Source organism: Canis lupus, chromosome 5, assembly GCF_003254725.2.
Source record: "Canis lupus dingo isolate Sandy chromosome 5, ASM325472v2, whole genome shotgun sequence".
Taxonomy (NCBI): domain Eukaryota; kingdom Metazoa; phylum Chordata; class Mammalia; order Carnivora; family Canidae; genus Canis; species Canis lupus.
In genome coordinates, this window is record NC_064247.1 from 22,740,841 (window position 1) to 22,759,093 (window position 18,253).

An 18,253-nucleotide genomic window follows, 5' to 3' on the forward strand; every position below is an offset into this window, starting at 1 on the left:
GGGACGGGGAAAGGTGGGAGAAATTAGAAACTACAGGTGACTACTGAAACTGCTGACAAAGCAGGTGGCTGCTTCGTCATCATATTTACAACAAGCTGTCTGAAACATCTACCTGTATGTCAACCCATCTCTCCCAGCTAGATTTTTAAGACAATGGAAAAAAAAATTATCAAATCTTACTACCAGCTTACATCGCTTAAGTCCGATTGTGACACTTGAAGAAACGTAAGAATGTGACAATATAAAACCCAAATTCATTGTTTATCAAAACATCAGAACCTATTATAACTTATCTTTAAGCACCAAATGATCACATGCCATGCCTAATGCCTTGCAAACATTTGTGAAGCTGTCATTATTTATGTGACTCTAGACATAATCTACATAAGAGAATTTTGTTGTATTTTGGCACTATGGAAAAATTTGTAGCTTTTCATTTGAGGGGTTTTCTGGCCTTTACAGAGTTCAAATTAATACTCTCAATATTTAGCAAAGTTACCTGGTGAGGCATTAAGCAGCCCAGATACTCACGTTAGCAGGAAAATACAAAGACATTGGTTTCTGCAGCAGCTTCAGCAGTAGCTCCTTAACACAGTTTTAGCTGCAGACTTGCAGGCAGGCAAGAAGAACAATGAATGGTTGAACAGATGGAATGGCAATGTCTTTGCTTAACCTATTACCGAGTAGAGTAACAGCCAATCACAGGCCAGAGAGCTCACAATTAGTTGGCCGGGCAGATGCAAGCCAACCTCAGCACCCGGGGTCAGGTTCGCAGGTCTCTAAGATAAGCAAGTTGATGTCATTCTCGGGGTCTGCCCGGGGCAGCATGTGTATTAACGAGGGGTGTGCTCCAACAATAGGCCAGACAAAGCCGACTGGTAGGCAGCTGCTCTTTGGGAGCCCAGTCATTAGGCAGCAGGCTGCCAACAAGAAACACCTGGCTTGGGCAGCCTTCAGCTTTTCCTCCTTGTTTTTCATGCACGAAACAAAGAAACCAATTATATTTTCAAGTAGTAAAAGTTGCAGGTTTCCAAAAAGTTGAGGCTTACTCCAGTCTATTAGCTTTTGGGTTCTGAGAAATAAGGAACAGGAGGTGTGTCAAAGTAGCAATTCCTACTGCATTAATCCCTTCTCTTTAATGAGTTGGCAGTGAAGTGGGACAGAAGGCTCTAGTAAAACTATTTCCCTGCAAACACTAGGATATCTGAAACATTTTTAGATATTAATTTGCTGCAAAGCAATAAAATGAAAAAAAAAAGGAGAGAGATAATGAAAGTAAGATTGCAAAAGACGAAGGCTTAAGGGCTTACAAACAGAATTTTACAAAGTTCACTAAAAGCACAGTGTAGGAAGATAAAACAAGTGTGATTCAACTGTGTGCCAAATGTGTCATCCAAACTGTACTTATAGACAAAACTATTTAACTTCAACCTAAATCACCAGCATAGCCCACCATATATGCATGTCCAACTGCAATGTAAGATTCTTTTATTATGGGTTCTAGTTACTCAGGTCCTTAAAAGCTTTCCTTATGTTAATACATAACATATTATACCTGTTAAAAGCATTTGATTTTTCATAAAATTTCTTCAGAGTAATACTCAAATGTCAGCTCAGGAGCTAGTTAACTTTATGAAGAAGAAATAATGTAGTATTTTTGAAGAATATACAAGTTGGCCCCTCCGGGAGGAAGCTTATTACCCCAGATTTATTTCCACAGTTCCAGACTGCAGTATTTATAATGCCAGGGCTACTTGCTTTTGAGAGCTGCATAATGTACATTTTGAGTGGTCTCTGGTTATTACAAAAGTTCAATCAAAATGTAAACACCATTAGGTGTTGTGAAACTAGCTCTCCGCTAAAGGAAAAAGACACGTACAGCTGTCCTACTCCCTACTTCTGTGAATAGCGCCCCCCCCAAACGCCCACACATGCACACATCCACTTTTCATTCCAGCACAGATGACAAGAGCGAAGGCAAGAGCTGCTTCCACAACTTTCTGATATAGGCTGAATTACACAGAGCCTAGACTTTTCCAAGATATAAGATTTGGGTAAAGCACCCCAAACCACCTAAATCAGTCTCTCTTCACACATATACAAATACCAAGGATGCTCAGTTGGGAATATTTGGGGGAAAAGTAGTATCTGTTGGGACTTACCGTGCCCACTCAAGTGTAAAGAAGATGTTCTCTGTTTACAACCGTAAGAGAGAAGGTCTACTCTACATAGTTAAAATTTTTCAGTTATCTCACTGAAGAAAACATTGAACATTATGCATACTAAAAGCCTAAAGAAATTACTGTTACCAGAAATAAAAAATACAAAGTATGCTTTACATCACCACTTGCAGTTTTCCTCAAAAGAGCTTAATATTTTATGAAAGCATATCATTCCCAAAATGTTAGAAATTTCAAAATCTGTAAAGATATTTTAACCTAAATGCCGTTATTATTAATATTATTATTATTATGTCTGCATGCCAAACTAATTTCTAAAGGAAAACTATTCTTTTGCCAAGGGTTGCAGAAATGTTTCTGCATTGGTTAAACCTATGGTCTCATAGAAGCCTGTTAAAGATAATATTAATGCTTTAATATTACAGTTTATTGCAAATTATAAGGTGAATTACCCAGAATTCAAATTTTACGTCTTGGGTAAACATATGAACACAGAAATGAAGAGAGTTAAAATGTATCTTTTTAAATTTTTTTTTAAGTGGTGTAGTGGTATTTCTTTTTTGAAATTTCATGAGTAAAAGGAGTGAGAAATATAAATCAAGGTCAGTCGGACGGTTGGTAAATGTACTTCTTTTGGTAAAACCGAGTTTGATTTAGTAAGATAAAAACTAAAACTAGGGATCCCTGGGTGGCGCAGCGGTTTAGCGCCTGCCTTTGGCCCAGGGCGTGATCCTGGAGACCCGGGATCGAATCCCACGTCGGGCTCCCGGTGCATGGAGCCTGCTTCTCCCTCTGCCTGTGTCTCTGCCTCTCTCTCTCTCTCTCTGTGTGACTATCATAAATTAAAAAAAAAAAACAAAAACAAAAAACAAAACTAAAACTAGACATTAATGCAAAGTGATTACAACTAAAACCTAATGAAACTTAAGCTATGCACTGACGAGTCAGTGAGGTCAGTGTTTATGAATTCATAATAAAATTTTTTTGTGTATAAAAAGTAAACTATTTAGTATGAATACAAAGTCTTCTCTTTTGCCCTGGGCTTGCTTTCTTCTCTTTATCCCTTGCTACTATAGTTACTACCTTCTAGCTTTAATTCGGGGGGGGGGGGGGGGGGGGGGGGAGAAGAGGAGGAGGAGGAAGAGGAATCTTCTCACTAATTCCTGCCACCATGAACACAAAGGAAAGAAAACTACCCAAGGGCTCAACGGGGAGCCTGATCTCTAGCACTGGATTAAGCTTTTTTGCAAACAGCAAATAAAGGCAGTGATCTGAAAAAGCTAATCAGATCCTGCTGTGGTATTTATACTATCTTGGTTGCTAGTATTGGATAATGTTAAGCACATTAAAACATCTGTAGGTGAAAAGCCCCGTCTGGCTTTCTCAGTCACAGGCCCTGGTCCACTTGCCACCACAAAGCAAATACAAACAACTACCCTGGGCTCTGCGTGGGGCACCCCAGTACCTGGGGTGTACAGACAGAACGGGAGGCAGCACGTGGTTCTGGGAGCACACGAGCATCTGTCAGGGCCAGTGGTGTGTCCAACGTTAGGAGCTTCAACTATGTGGAGAGGACCTTGGCCCATTGGCTGAAGTTTGAAGGTGAACACGTGGGCCTTGCTGCTCATCTTTGGAATCAATCATCTTGATCACTGGTGTAGCGAGCCCACTTCCTGGTACCTTTCTCTTAATATGGATTTGTTCCCCAATGAATATACAATCTCTCTTGATCCTCACAATAACCCCATGGAAACAAAGCTGTCCTATCAGATTTTCCCAATTGTCCTCTAAAGGTGGAAATGTTAAAATTTCAGCAAAAACTTGTATTATTTTTGAGAATTAAAAAAATAAAAAGAGCCAACAAAAAAACCTAACTTACACACACAGTGTAAGAGAATGGAGCAAAATCAATCAGGTACTAACATGTGAACAGAAGTGCTCCCGGGCAGGTTTTCTCTTTAATGTCAAGATGACCTTCCCAAGAGCCCTCAGCTCTCTGCAATGTCCCTGTAGCCCTGGTTCTCCCACTGAGGCTACTGTCAATGCTCAGGGCAGCTGCAGACTGAGAGAGCAGGCCTCTTACTGTGGTCTCCTGCTCTGGCTTCAGCCTCCTCACTGGAGGATGACTCATCTGGTGGGTGAGTCTGGGAAGAGGAGTTCTGTGAGAAAAGCCTGGTCCCTTCCTCTGAACTTGTCTCTTTGGGATCTGCCCAGGGGCAGAGAGTCCATGGCTGCCTTGCTCCCCAGCACTGCCTGAGACTAGGTGGTTAAAGCTTTCTAATTTGGAGGGTTCAATGTCATTAAGCCCTTCAAGCTGAGCTCTTAAGTCATGTCCTGCAATCATTCTATTAAAAAAAGGGGGGGGGGCTATTTTGATGTCCATCTGCCTGGCCTCTTTGTCTATTTCTCAATTGGTTCAGGGCTAAGGCAGGAAAAACATTGCCTTCAAACAACAGTCAACAAAAGCTTTGCTATAAAGAACTATTACAGAAAAAAATGATAAAAAGACTGATATAAATTAACTGATCAACTACTTCAAAACACACATGAAGGGAAAGGTTTTAAAAAATAAAGAAAAAGGGATCCCTGGGTGGCGCAGCGGTTTGGCGCCTGCCTTTGGCCCGGGGCGTGATCCTGGAGACCCAGGATCGAATCCCACGTCAGGCTCCCGGTGCATGGAGCCTGCTTCTCCCTCTGCCTATGTCTCTGCCTCTCTCTCTCTCTCTGTGTGACTATCATAAAAAAAAATAAAATAAAATAAAAAAATTCTGTAACAAAGAGGAAAGATAATGTTTCTCAAAATAAAAATTCTACAGGTCTGACAATCTTTCAGTGCCATATCACTCAGAGTGAACAAACCTCAATTCTCTTTAGGCTTCAGAGACAAATACTAAACAAATCCCCCCAAATAGTTATCTCTTCCTTGTGGCCTAAAAGAAACACTTTTCCGCAGTCATTTTAAGTGACAACATAACCCACAGTATAAGACTTCAATTATTTCCCAGTATTAACTTCCCATGCAGTAGTTTAAAAAATTTATTAAACAAATAGGACTTTAAAAAGATGATCTTCAACTCTCATCAAACTCGTAAATAATCAAGGAATTTTAGAAAAGCTCAGGGAATATCAATGATATCCTAAACGCCGATGGAACAGGTTATTAACACAGCTCATGAATAAGGGAGTAAGGGAGAGAAAATTCATGATGGAAAAAAGCCATAAGTTATTTTAAAAGAGGTGTAGAAAGCACATGCTATCATCCATATTAATAAAATACAGTTATATTAAGTATACTGAAACTCTGAGGAAAAGCTGACCAAAAGTGTGATTTTATATAAAATATACACAAGATGTTCTCTGAATTCTAACAACTTAATGACACTTTGCCTGTTAGAGTAATGATAATATTCACAACACCATCATCCAAGCCTGGTCAGAACTCAACTCTTCTCTCCTGATGCTATGGACCTTTACCAATCCCATGGTCTATGCCATTTTCTATCCAGTATATGCTCATTTGTGTACATCCTTCTATCTCCAGGCTATCCATCCCAGCTGAGGATGGGCACAGGGCTTGTTCTTTAGGCATTAAATTATTTTACTTAGCAAACTAATTCAAACACTGCTTGGTCAGGAGCATTGGGAAAAGAGAGATTGGCAGAGTCAGGCTATGAAGATTAAATGAAAGCTCTATCATGAGGTCCGTCTGTTCTTACAAATGGTCTGGAAGAGTGTGTTAAGAGTGTACTGTGTAAAGGAACTCAGGGGAAAAAAAGCATGGTATGCAGTGAACAATACGAAAGCAACTACAAATCAGCTATGACCCAATAGAAGTTCTTCTTATTATGAGTTCCAGCTAAATTCCTATTGATAATCAAGACAGAAATAATGCCTTACATACCAATTCTTCTAAGATGGCAGAATGAAATGCCTGAGTCAGTACTTCCAATGGCCCTCATACCAGTGATTCTAAATTACTGCACACTACTGGTTTTAGACAACTGTCCTGGTGTGCAAGCAATCGAAAAAACATTGAGAGGCTGACAAAATAAATGGTTGTGTTAGACAATGCTGAGTGAAATCAGCACAGAAGTTTATAACAGAGTTTCTCTTTATAGAGTTCTATTCATATCAGAGGGCGATGTAATAATTTAGATTTCTGAGCATTTAGGACAAGATTCCTTCTAAATGCAAATCATCGTATACTATAATAAGTTAAATTTAGAACATGAATCATCCTAAACAGCTGCCAACACCATTTGACCGTAAACTCTAACAAGGCAGGGATTCCTGTCTTGTTTTCTGGTGTGTCTCCAGGACCCTGCAAAGTGCCTGACACACAGCGGGCACTTAATAGATGTTTGCTAAATAAATGATGGCATTTCAATATCTGGGTCAAAATCCCTTTACCAGATTTATTTGTCCTTCCCTTCACATAACCTATATTCTACCCAAACATGAGTATTTACAGCAACATTTCTCTCAGTTTGGTTGCACACTAGAATCATCTGGGAAGATTTTAAATAGACTGCTGCCAGAGTCTCACACCTACATATGTTTATTTTCTGGACTGGCCATAGGCCAGATGAGTCTAATGGGCACCCAAGTTTAAGAAGCCCAGTGACTTAAAGCTTCTTTCTTCTAAAATACCTTTCTCAAAAAAAAAAAAAAAAAAAAAAAAAAAAAAAAAAAAAAAAAAAAAAAAATAAAATACCTTTCTCCACAGCTTCACATATTAAAATCCTACTCATTACTACTGAAGACTCCGCTAAGACCCAACTCTGCCAGGAAACCTTCCCTGGAACATGGTTAAATTTATCTTTGGATTATTTGAGTGGCGCACAGGGCTTGGCATAAGGCCAGGACTCAATAAATGTCTGAGTGGTGGATAATTCTGGGAGCAGAGCAGAGAGAAACTCAATAAATATTTATTGAAAGAAGGATGTGTGGTTGGTCCTCATTATTTGCAGATTCTGCATTTGCAGATTTGCCTACTCGTAGAAATGTATTTGTAATCTCCAAATTAATACTCTTGGTGCTTCAGAGTCATTCCGTGGACATGCGCGTGTGCAGAGAGGCAAAAAATCTGAGTTGCTGAGGAGACATTCCAGCTGAGGCTGAACCAAGTGAGGCTTTGCCTCCTGCTCTAAGCTCTCATACTGTAGTCACATGTCCCAAAAAATACCACTTGGTGTTAGGTCTTTTTGCATTCGGGAGTGTTTGTTGGAGATTTTGCCATGTAAACTGCTCCCAAGCCTAGCCCCCGAGTGCTGGCCAGTGCTCTTAAGTGCGGGAGGGCTTGCAGGTGCCTGACAGAGAAGGGATGCGAGGCAGGTGAGCTTTGGGCGGGCAGGAGTTCCCGCGCTGCTGGCTCCAAGTTCAAGCATTCACGAGTCAGCAGATCTTAAATAAGGTGTCTTTAAACAGCAACACGCATACAACAAGCTATGTATTGATGGGCCCATGAGAATGTTCTGACCAGAGGCTCACAGGAACGTAGTCTTGTATTTCCTTGAGGACTGATGGTTCATCATTTCAGCAACTTCACAGATTGTAACTACAATGAACAACAAGAGTTGCGTGAATTTCTCCCTCTCTACGGGACTCTTCAAGATCTCAATTGCAGTTTTTAATACCAGCTTCACTCAGCAATTGGGCACCTCCTTGGTGCCAGTTGCTGGGGATACAGTGAGCACGAAGCAAGCCCCTCTCTGTCACCAAGCTCACAGGGGGAGCGATGGAACATGAACAGTACATACATACCAGGTGATGATGGTTAAAGGCTAGAAGGAAACTCTGAGTCAGGGAAGGCCTCTCTGATAAGGTGAGATTCGTGCAGACACCTCAATGAAGCCCTCAATGTATGTGTGTGTGTGTAGCAGCAACCTGGCCAGTCATACTGGTGGTAAGTGAGCAGGGAGGGGAGTCAGAAGGTGGAGGGCAGAAGAGACCCTCAGGAGAAGCCAGGTCACATGGAGCTCTGAAGGGCAACATTTCTCAGACTTTACATAGCATCTGCTCTGTGAAGATCTTCAAGGTTCTGGTTTGGGAAGCCAGAGACTCTGCCTCCTAACACGCTCACAGCGGACGCCACTGCCCTTGGCCCATGGATCCTATCTTGAGAAGCAAGATCATAGATCCCACTAAGGCCCTGGCTCATATTCTCAGATGAAAAACCTTCGGAGAGTTTGAGCAAAGGGAGTAATAGGACCCTATTTTATACTAATGTCTTGTAAACCTGGGCTTATTTCCACAGTTCCATTTGTGTCCCATTGATCTCCTAGTTCTGTGCCTGTACCATGTATCAGGGCTGGAAACTTATAATATATTGGGAACCCTGCATGTGCAAGTCTTCTCTCATTACATTTTTTCTCCTTGTTTTCATATTTTTATCCTGGCTATTTTTACATGTACATGCTTCCAGATACTTTACAATTATTTTGACAGATTTTAACCAAAAAGCTGTTGGGAGTTTGGTGGAGACCATGCTATGGTAATACTTGCTTTAATAGTACGCTGATTTGTTCAACTGTTGAATCAAGAATGATATGGTACATACACAAATATTACTCAGCCATACAAAGGGGTGAGACCTTGCCATTTGCAACACTATGGATGGACCTGGAGGACATTATGCTAAGTGCAATAAGTCAGAGAAAGACAAATAACATATGATTTCACTCAGGCAGAACCTAAAAAAACAAAACAAATAGAAACTGGATTCACAGGAACAGGATACAAACTAGTGGTTACCCAATGCAGAAGGGTTGGGGGTGAGCAAGATAGATAAAGGGGATTAAGAGGTACAAACTTCCAACTACATGATGAATAAGCCATGTAGACCTAATGTACAGAATGGGAATGTAGTCAAGAATATTGTACTAACTTTGTAGGCTGACTGATGGTAACTAGACTTTTCATGGGGATCATTTTGTACTGTATAAACATATTGTATCACTATGACGTACACCCGAAATTCATAGGATAGTTTGTAAATTACAAAAAAGAACTTACTGAAATTTTTTCTTTCAATACAGTTCCCTAGATTTCCTCATGAGAGACATAAATTTCTTACTAAGCTTATCTTAAAATATTTTTTGTCTTATTGCTGTGAATGAAGGTTTCTCCCCCCTTCTCTCATTTATTTATTGATTAGTTACTACTGGTGTCCAAAAAATTATTTTATTCATATAAAACTTTAGAAAACTAGGTATGGGGATCCCTGGGTGGCGCAGCGGTTTGGCGCCCGTCTTTGGCCCAGGGCACGATCTTGGAGACCCGGGATCGAATCCCACGTCGGGCTCCCGGTGCATGGAGCCTGCTTCTCCCTCTGCCTGTGTCTCTCTCTCTCTCTCTCTCTCTCTCTCTCTCTCTCTGTGACTATCATAAATAAATAAAAATTAAAAAAAAAAAGAAAACTAGGTATGTCAGTGACCTCTTTGCGCCTTTATCAAGATAAAGATCTTCAAGATCTCAATTGCAGTTTTTAATACCAGCTTCACTCAGCAATTGGGCACCTCCTTGGTGCCAGGTGCCTCCTTGGTATCAGTGCTTCACTGAGGCTCTGGGGATTTCCAGGTATATATGACATAAAATCATCAGATGGCCTCTTCCTTACCAATTTTTATAACTCTTCTTCCATATTTTTGTCTAATTACAGTGCATTAATTGGCTATTTTGCATTGTCCCCAATATTGATGGGAACACCTCTAGAGTTTTATTATTGGTATATTTGTATGTTGTATATCTACGTGTGTGTTGTATATATATATACAACATACATATATATCACCTTGGGCAAATTTACCTCCCTGTACCTCATTTTTCTCAATTGTAAAAAAAAAAAAAAATAGAATATGGCTGTTTTGAAACTGAATGAGCTAATAAATATAAGAACCTGAGAGTGAAGTCAGGCACATAGTAAGCATTCAGGAGTGTTAGCTATATGTAACTACTTGCTTATCTACATCTATACACATACACACCACACTATATAGAGCCTTTGAAAAGTCATTTATAGAAATATGTTTTTCTCCTACATGAAAAATTTAGGAAAAAAAATCAGGAATGTGGGCAGCATTCAGATTTTAAGATGATCACACTTTTTTGACTAACATTGTGACTTATATTAATAGTGTCTAATATAGAAACACAATTACATTTTGAGAGGATTATATATGCTGATATTTCCAAGAATTTTTATATCAATAATTGTAAGACTAGCTTGTCACTTTCCTTAATTTATCTGCTTTGCCATATTTGGGCACCCCTATTTTGAGGTTAGAAAAAGGATATGGTATCCCATTCAAACTCTGTCTCAATGACAAACCAATTGCTCAGTGTACCAAATAGAACTGGACTAGATTGGGCCATGCTTTCCTATGGAGGTACCACTATTTCTAAAGATCTGATTTAGTGCTATTCTGAAACATGTCTCTGAATCTCTATTATAAATTCCAGGTAAGAGTTTACTCCAGCATGGGGTCCAAAGAATAGAGGATGGGCAAGAGGAAGAGATTATAATTTATAAATATAAAAACCAACATCATACCATACCATCTCCCAACAACTGAGTAACTTGGACAAGTTATTTAACTGCTCTGTGTCTCAGTTTTATCCACTAGAAAATGCGAGTAACACACCACCAACAGCATAGGGCTATTATGAAGATTAAATGGTCTAGTACACAAGGTAACTTAGAACAGTGTTTGGCACATAGTAAATGCTAAGTATTATCTTAAAGTTTATGGGAAAAGTGAAATTGTACAACAAAAAACCCCAGAAAACTTGATTCTTATTATTTTATGTTCTCACTTTCAAAAAGTTCTCTCTTTACTAATGACAAGACAGACTATGGAGACAAAGAGTATGATGGTGTCCCACTAGCTCTTCTTACCACATGTTTACACAACCAAAAACTCAAGCCACTTGGAGTTCAAATGCCTCATGCTATGCCTTTGTTCATGATCTTACCATATGAGTCTTGTTAAATTAATAATTTAGAGCAATGTTTCTCGGGGGGGGGGGTAACATTTAGTTTTGAAAGGCCAAACATACCCATGCTTTTTTGTAAGAAAGGCTACTGAAGATGTAAGGGTCACAAATACCTCGGCCAGTGAAGATAATCAGGGGATGCTGATGGAAAGCCGAGAAGGAACATAAGCATGAAAGTCATCCAGAAGGAGCCAGTGATCCAGAAGAAACACAATGGTCTGATGGTGGGCAGGAGTAAAGGGAGGAGGGAGAAAATGGAAATATAATTAGGAAAAAAAAAAAAAAGAAACAAAACCAGTAAGACACCTGAAAGGAAGCAAGGATTTCTTATTGAAAATGAGACATTTCTTTCAGTTTAACAATTTAGATGGTAGGCTTTGAAAAATTATTTTAAAATAAGTAGCTCTAGACAAGGAGCAGCGATCCCCTCCCACTTCTCTCTTAACATAATTTCATTAATATTTTAATTTCTTGCCACGGAACTCTCCCCAGGTAATAAATTGCTACACTTTCTTGAGTTAGCTTTCTCCTAAGATCTAGAAGTTATTAACTACTGAGAAATTAAAGCCATGATGATTTTTTTCCCTTAAATAACTGCTATTTAACAAAATCTTCTATGAAAAAAAGAGATTCTTATGACAGGGATTTTTATTGAGAATAGTATCATTACTTATAGAGTACATCAGTTCTTAGGGCATTTAAGATGTTAAATGTTAGCTAGTTGATCCCATTTCATTCTAAAACTGTATACATTTAAGAAATAATACAGTGGTGTTGGGCAAGAAAAGAGCAGCATGTTCCATGATTACCCAACCAAACTGGGTGAGAGGGTAAGCCAGTAAGCTGTGAATTCATGCGCTCACTAAAGAAATATGTATTTGAAAGGCTGCTACATCAGAGGAATAATGCTGAATGAGGATGAGAGACTGCATCAACACGTATCCAGGTGCTATTCTAAGGAGTATAAACTGTACTAGGGAAACCAGGTAAATGAATATCTAGAAAGCCTAGGGTATATTAAAATTAATGCTTCTAACAGAGATATCAGTCAGTACCAGAGACAAGGACATTGGCTATGGTTGGAGAAGGTCTGGAGAGGTGACATATTAAGCTGTGGAGATGGATGGTGGCAACACAGTCCCATACAGACTATGGTACATGCATCTGTGCTTGGGGGAAGATGGGGAGCAAGGTAAGGTATGGAAAGAAAGGATTTTTGCCCAGAGAACAACAGGAGCAAAGGCCCAGAGATGTGAGAGATAATAAAATATGCAGAACACTGTGTAAGTAATAGTGCTATAGAAGAGGCTAGAAAGTCACGATGTATTGAGTTCATGGGAAGTTCTGAAAGCCATGCCAAAGTTCAACTCTGGTACTGGGAAACTACTGAAGGTTTTTTAAAAAAAGGAATGGGAGAGAGCAAAGGTAGTAATGTCTCTGACATTGGCCACAGGAATATTTTTCTAGATAATGTCTCCTGAGGCAAAGGAAGCAAAAGCAAAAATAAACTATTGGGACTACATCAAAATAACTTCTACACAGCAAAGGAAACAATCAACAGAATTAAAAGACAACTTATTGAACAAGAGAAGATACTTGCAAATGACATATCTGATAAAGAGCTAGTATCCAAAACATATAAAGAACTTACACAACACCCAAAAACCAAATAATCCAATTAAAAATGGGCAGAAGACATAAACATTTCTCCAAAGACATCCAGATGGCCAACAGACATGAAGAGATGCTCAACATCACTCATCATCAGGGAAATGAAAATGAAAACCACAGTATCACCTCAAACCTGTCAGAATGGCTAAAATGAAAACCACAAGGAACGAGCATTGCTGAGGATGAAGAGGAAACGGACAAGTGTTGCTGAGGATGAAGAGGAAACAGACAAGTGTTGCTGAGGATACAGAGAAAAGGAAACCGTCTCGCACTGTTGGTGGGAATGCAAACTGTGCAGCCACTGTGGAAAACAGTGTGGAAGCTCCTCGAGAAGTTAAAAATAGAGCTACCCTAAAATCTAGCGATTGCACTACTAGATATTTACCCCAAAGATTACAAAAACACTAACTCAAGGGGATACATGCACTCTAGTGTGTATTGCAGCATTACTTACAACAGCCAAATCATGACACCAGCCCAAGTGTCCATCATCCATAGATGAATGGATAAAAAGGATGGTGTGTATGTGTATGTATATGTGTGTGTGTGTGTATGTGTGTGTGTATATATATATATATATATATATATATATAATGGAATATTAGCCACAAAAAAGAGTGAACTCTTGCCATTGCAACAACATGGAGCTAGAGAGCATAATGCTAAGTCAGAGAAAGACAAGTACTGTATGATTTCACTCTTATGTGGAATCTAAGAAACAAAACAAAGGGAAAAGAGAGAGGCAAACCAAGAAACAGACTAGACTCTTAACCCTACATTGCTGGTCACCAGAGGGGAGGTGGGTTTGTGTGTGTGGGGGGAAACAGGTGATGGGGATGCAGGAGGGCACATGTCATGATGAGCACTGGGGTGATGTATAGAAGTGCTGATTCACTAAATTATGCATCTGAAACTAATATTACACTGGAATATGTTAATTACACTGGAATTAAAAATTTTTTTAAAGATTCATTTATTTATTTATGATAGACACAGAGAGAGAGAGAGAGGCAGAGACACAGGCAGAGGGAGAAGCAGGCTCCATGCCAGGAGCCCGATGCGGGATTCGATCCCGGAACTCCAGGATCGCGCCCTGGGCCAAAGGCAGGCACCAAACCGCTGAGCCACTCAGGGATACCCTGGAATTAAAATTTTTAAAAGGAGAAGGTTATATTTCTACCCACATTTTAGAAAGGTAATGGGGAACCCTGAAGGTTTTTGGCAATGTGAATGATATGTTTTCTAGCTACATTTTAGGATGATAACTCCAGCTGCATTAGTTTTGGGGGGTGGGGGCAAGAAACTAAAAGATGATGCATTAGGAAGGTATTATAATAGTCCAAACAAAAGGTGACTAGTATCTAAAGTTATGCAGAAAAAAAAAAAAAACAAATAGGATATATTATCTAAGATAGAGCCCATGGATCCAGGCAAAAGAGGAAGTAAAATATTTTTTAAAAAGTATTTAAAAAATGGTGGCATCAAATGACACAAATACACTACAAAATGACCAAGAAGACACTGGGTAAAGGCATTTAGTGGCCATGGAAGGACTTATTTCAGTGAGATGAAGAGAGGGATGGACAGATGTTCTCAGCCCCATTTCTGTGCCTTATACCCCCTTCTCAGGCAACTGAAGTCTACAGACCTCTTTCCAAAGTAATGCTGTTAAATATGTAAAAACCCAGACAGCATTACAAAGAAGCTAGGTATAGTAAAATATAGTTAATAAAATATGTAAAAATTGTGAATTTAGTGACTTACATATTTTTTACAAACACATGAAAAGAACAAGATGAAGCAGGCCTCTAATAACTATCATGATTTTCAAGTAGCTAAAAGTGAAAACAGTATTTTGGAGTATTTATTTGGACTGTGACACGATAGGGAAACATTTATGCTTTCTGTGGGTGATAAAGTCATGTATGCTGTTATTAGTAGTGGATTTATTACTTACATTCATAATTGAGGGAAATGCTAAATTTCAATGAGAGGACAGGAGTATAAAGATGTAAATTTCTTCCCGCCCAACATCACAAAAGGCCCCAGTTCTACCCAGGAGTGCTCCAAGGAAGCACAGACCACAGGAAAAGTACCAGCCCAGGGGCAGGCATTTGGGGAAGAGGAAAGGATGGCACACACATTCTTGTAATGTTAGGCAGGAAAGGCATAAGACAAAGATATTTGAGAGGAGGGGTGTTCGGGAAGGAGAAGGGTTTTTTTTTGTTGTTTTGTTTTTTAAGAAATGTAAGCCGGGAGAATGGATTCAGTGAGGCCAGGGAGAAAAAAGGTGTGCACGTCTGCCTATAAGTGAACTGAGTTAAGTCTGTTAACACCACCCCAACTCTACAGGTCTTCCCTGCCCCCACAGACCCAGGGGGCCAGGACTGCCAGGAGTTCAGAACAGAAGGCAAGAAATGCATCTCCCACTGGAAACTCTGGAGACGGGGGGGGGGGGGGGGGGGGGGCTCATTTTTTTTCCCTTGCTCTCCCCCCTCCTCTTCTGATACATCGTATGTATACATCGTCAATCTTCTGTCCCAGCCTTGGAGACACCTACAGGCTTAATGCGGACATTTGGCAATGAATTCACTCTAAAGATTCCCCTCATTGCTCGTTCCAGATGCCCTCTCCTCAAAATCAAAACTCCCAAAGTAAGATCAGTGAGGGTATTGCAATGCTTATATGATTAAAATAATGATTAAACATCTAAGTGTGAAGTATTCTTGAAGAAGGGGTAAAAGTTCATTGAATATTATAAGAATAGCTTGTTCAACCAAATGACTTAAAGAAACTGATGAAAGACTATTAAATATAAGAGTGCTATTTAGGGGGCAGCCTGGGTGGCTCAGCAGTTTAGCGATGCCTTCAGCCCAGAGCCTGATCCTGGAGACCTGGAATCGAGTCCCACATTGGGCTCCCTGCATAGAGCCTGCTTCTCCCTCTGCCTGTGTCTCTGCGTCTCTCTCATGAATATATAAAATCTTTTTTTTTAAAGAGTGTTATTTAGCCAGGCCCTGGGTCTCCTTCCTCGTCCCTGCATCCTTCTTCCTTCATGCTGCTGCTGTGTATGTGTGTATGTGCGTGTGTGCGTGCCGCCCCCTCCACGTGCCTGGAGTAAAGGGGGTGCAGGGAGGAAAGAGCCAGCCTTTCTCACTCTTAGGAGATTCCTAACCCATTTGGTTTGGTAAACAAAAAACTATTTCACTGGAAAGCAAAGATTTGGCAACCACATGAATCAGTCTTTGGAACCAGCTGTTCTAAGATAAATAATTTTTTTATGTTATTTCCAGGACTGATTATTTTTTAAGAGATGGTACAAAAAGTTGAATAAGAGGCTATCACACAGTGAGAAGAAAACTAGTCCAGGATTTTGGTGAAATGTAAATCTCTGTGGGTCTGTCCTGCCTATATAAGGAGCTGATCAATGACTAAGTACTCCATCTATGGAAGTGCACATAAAGCTTAAGCACTCGTTTGCTACCAAGGTAGGAAATAAACACTTACGATCTCCCTGTTATTCTGAGGAATGCTCAGGCCCAAGACTCAGCACCCAGCAACACACTTGCCAAACTGGCATTCTGGCTTCTGGCTGTCACTCAGGAGCTCCAAAGTGCTTTCTCCACCTGCCACAGCTTCACTCAGGTGCTCTTGCAGCTCGGGGTGGTCTCGAGGCTAAGCGGCAGCTGCCAACCTGGCACCTGCTTCCTAGCCACCCAGGCCAGCACTAAAACTTCCTACCTCCACCAAAGTCACAACATCAATTTTGTGAAATTTTTTTCTTCTAAGCTGATTCCTAGTGCTTCTTCAAAATCGTACTTTAAACATGCTTCCTGTACTCTGAATCTAGTCTCTCGGTACAGAAAATCTCTGTGATCTGCGGGCAGGGTCTGACTTCAGACATTAGCTGTCTCTTGTTCCCTGCTGATGTCCTTTCTCCAAAGGGGAGGGAGTATGGCGTTGGGACCAATCAGCAGCTCTCTCTTCAATGCAATCAGAAGACCTTAGAGAGCACCCAACAGTAGGGAGCTAGCTTACCAGGGAAATAAAAAGGCAGTAATTTGAAGCATTTTGTTCTTTCAGAAAAAGAGTAATTTGTTAATTTTCTCATGGGAATCACTAGAATTGCCACTACTGCGCACATTCAAGAATGGAGAGTGATTTCTATGATTCTGCTCTTCCTCTTGGCCAGTTTATTCATCCAATCCATAAACAACAGGTCAGGAAAGAACAGTTAATTTTTACTTTGGAAGCTTTACAATCTTGAGGAAGACAATGGGGAGGATTCAGAAGACGCTCCCTGTCACACTATTAACTTGGTGAAGAGCAGAGGGAGGATGACGAAGAAGCCATAGCCACTGGCTCAACTCCCAGCCCCAGGACATCCTAGCAAACACACCGGGAGTGGGGGAAGTGGGGTGGGGACAACACACGAGGACCAAGAGGTGTGTAGAGGAGCAGAGAAGCTCCATGCAAGGAACTCAAATACTTTTAAAACAAACTGGGAAATGAGCTTATTTTGAAAGTTAACACCATCCTATACTTACACAAAGATGACAGAAAGCCCTGATGTCCAAAGCATTGGATTTACTTCTCTCATCCACAGGCCTTAAATGATGATGGCATTAAACCCTGGGGTTTATACGTATTTAAGCAACAACAAGGATAATAAAAAAGACCCTTATCCCCAGTACTCACAGAGTAATTCACCACAGGCTGCCTGACTTCAAAAGTTGAGATACAGGCAGACATTTGCACTAGGCCACCTTTTTGCAAACCTAGAGAGAATGGAAATATACTCTGGCCATGATACACAGATAGGCATTACCAACAGATAGCCAAAACCAAATTATCTATAAATTAAAACTCTCTTCCAAGTAACTGTTTAAAGAAAAATAAAAATATAACCTGGGGATGTGGCCAAAATGATACTTGAGGAAAAATTAATGGTATTTAATATTAATGGTATTTAATAGAAAAGAAGAAATCAAGGAATTAAAGATTTAAATTGGAAAGATTAAAATGAGCAAGCAAATCAAATAAAGGTGAATGAACAAAGTAATAAAATTTAAAGCAGAAATAAACTAGGAGCCAAAAAAGAGAAAGTAGAACTGGTTAATGAAATGGAGAGCTGGTTCGACTTGTACAAATGAATGACAAACATCCTAAAACTGTGAGCAAGAGTAGGGAGTTCTGCAAATACCTAACAAGACAAATGTAATGTTCAATGAAATGGAAGGATTCTTCCCATAAATCTTCATGCCAATAAATTAAGAAACCATAATTAAGCCAACTTAAGAAAAGGTTATAAATGTCAATATCATGGAAGAAATGAAAGTCTATGAAAGATTTATGCTCACAATTCCATTCCTGAAAAAGGATGTTACACCTATAGGTTCTATGGATGT

At 39.9% G+C, this 18,253-nt stretch overlaps 1 protein-coding gene across 27 annotated transcripts in view; it reads right to left on the reverse strand.

The window, feature by feature from the left end:
* ZC3H12C (zinc finger CCCH-type containing 12C) overlaps positions 1–18,253 on the reverse strand; it is a 176,790-nt gene that overhangs the window by 47,786 nt on the left and 110,751 nt on the right. For 5 of the 27 annotated variants that reach the window (XM_049109990.1, XM_049109989.1, XM_049109992.1 and 2 more), the window contains 3 exons: positions 11,288–11,392; positions 6,895–7,737; positions 532–6,830 (listed from right to left, as the gene is read on the reverse strand). The exons of 14 other annotated variants lie outside the window; for them this stretch is intronic. In XM_049109990.1, coding sequence (XP_048965947.1) covers positions 532–555 — 24 coding nt within the window. In that variant the 5' untranslated portion in view covers positions 556–6,830; positions 6,895–7,737; positions 11,288–11,392. Of the gene's footprint in view, positions 1–531; positions 6,831–6,894; positions 7,738–11,287; positions 11,393–18,253 lie in introns of those variants that run through there. 8 more of the 27 variants (XM_049109991.1, XM_049109997.1, XM_049109995.1 and 5 more) reach the window with 3 other exon arrangements.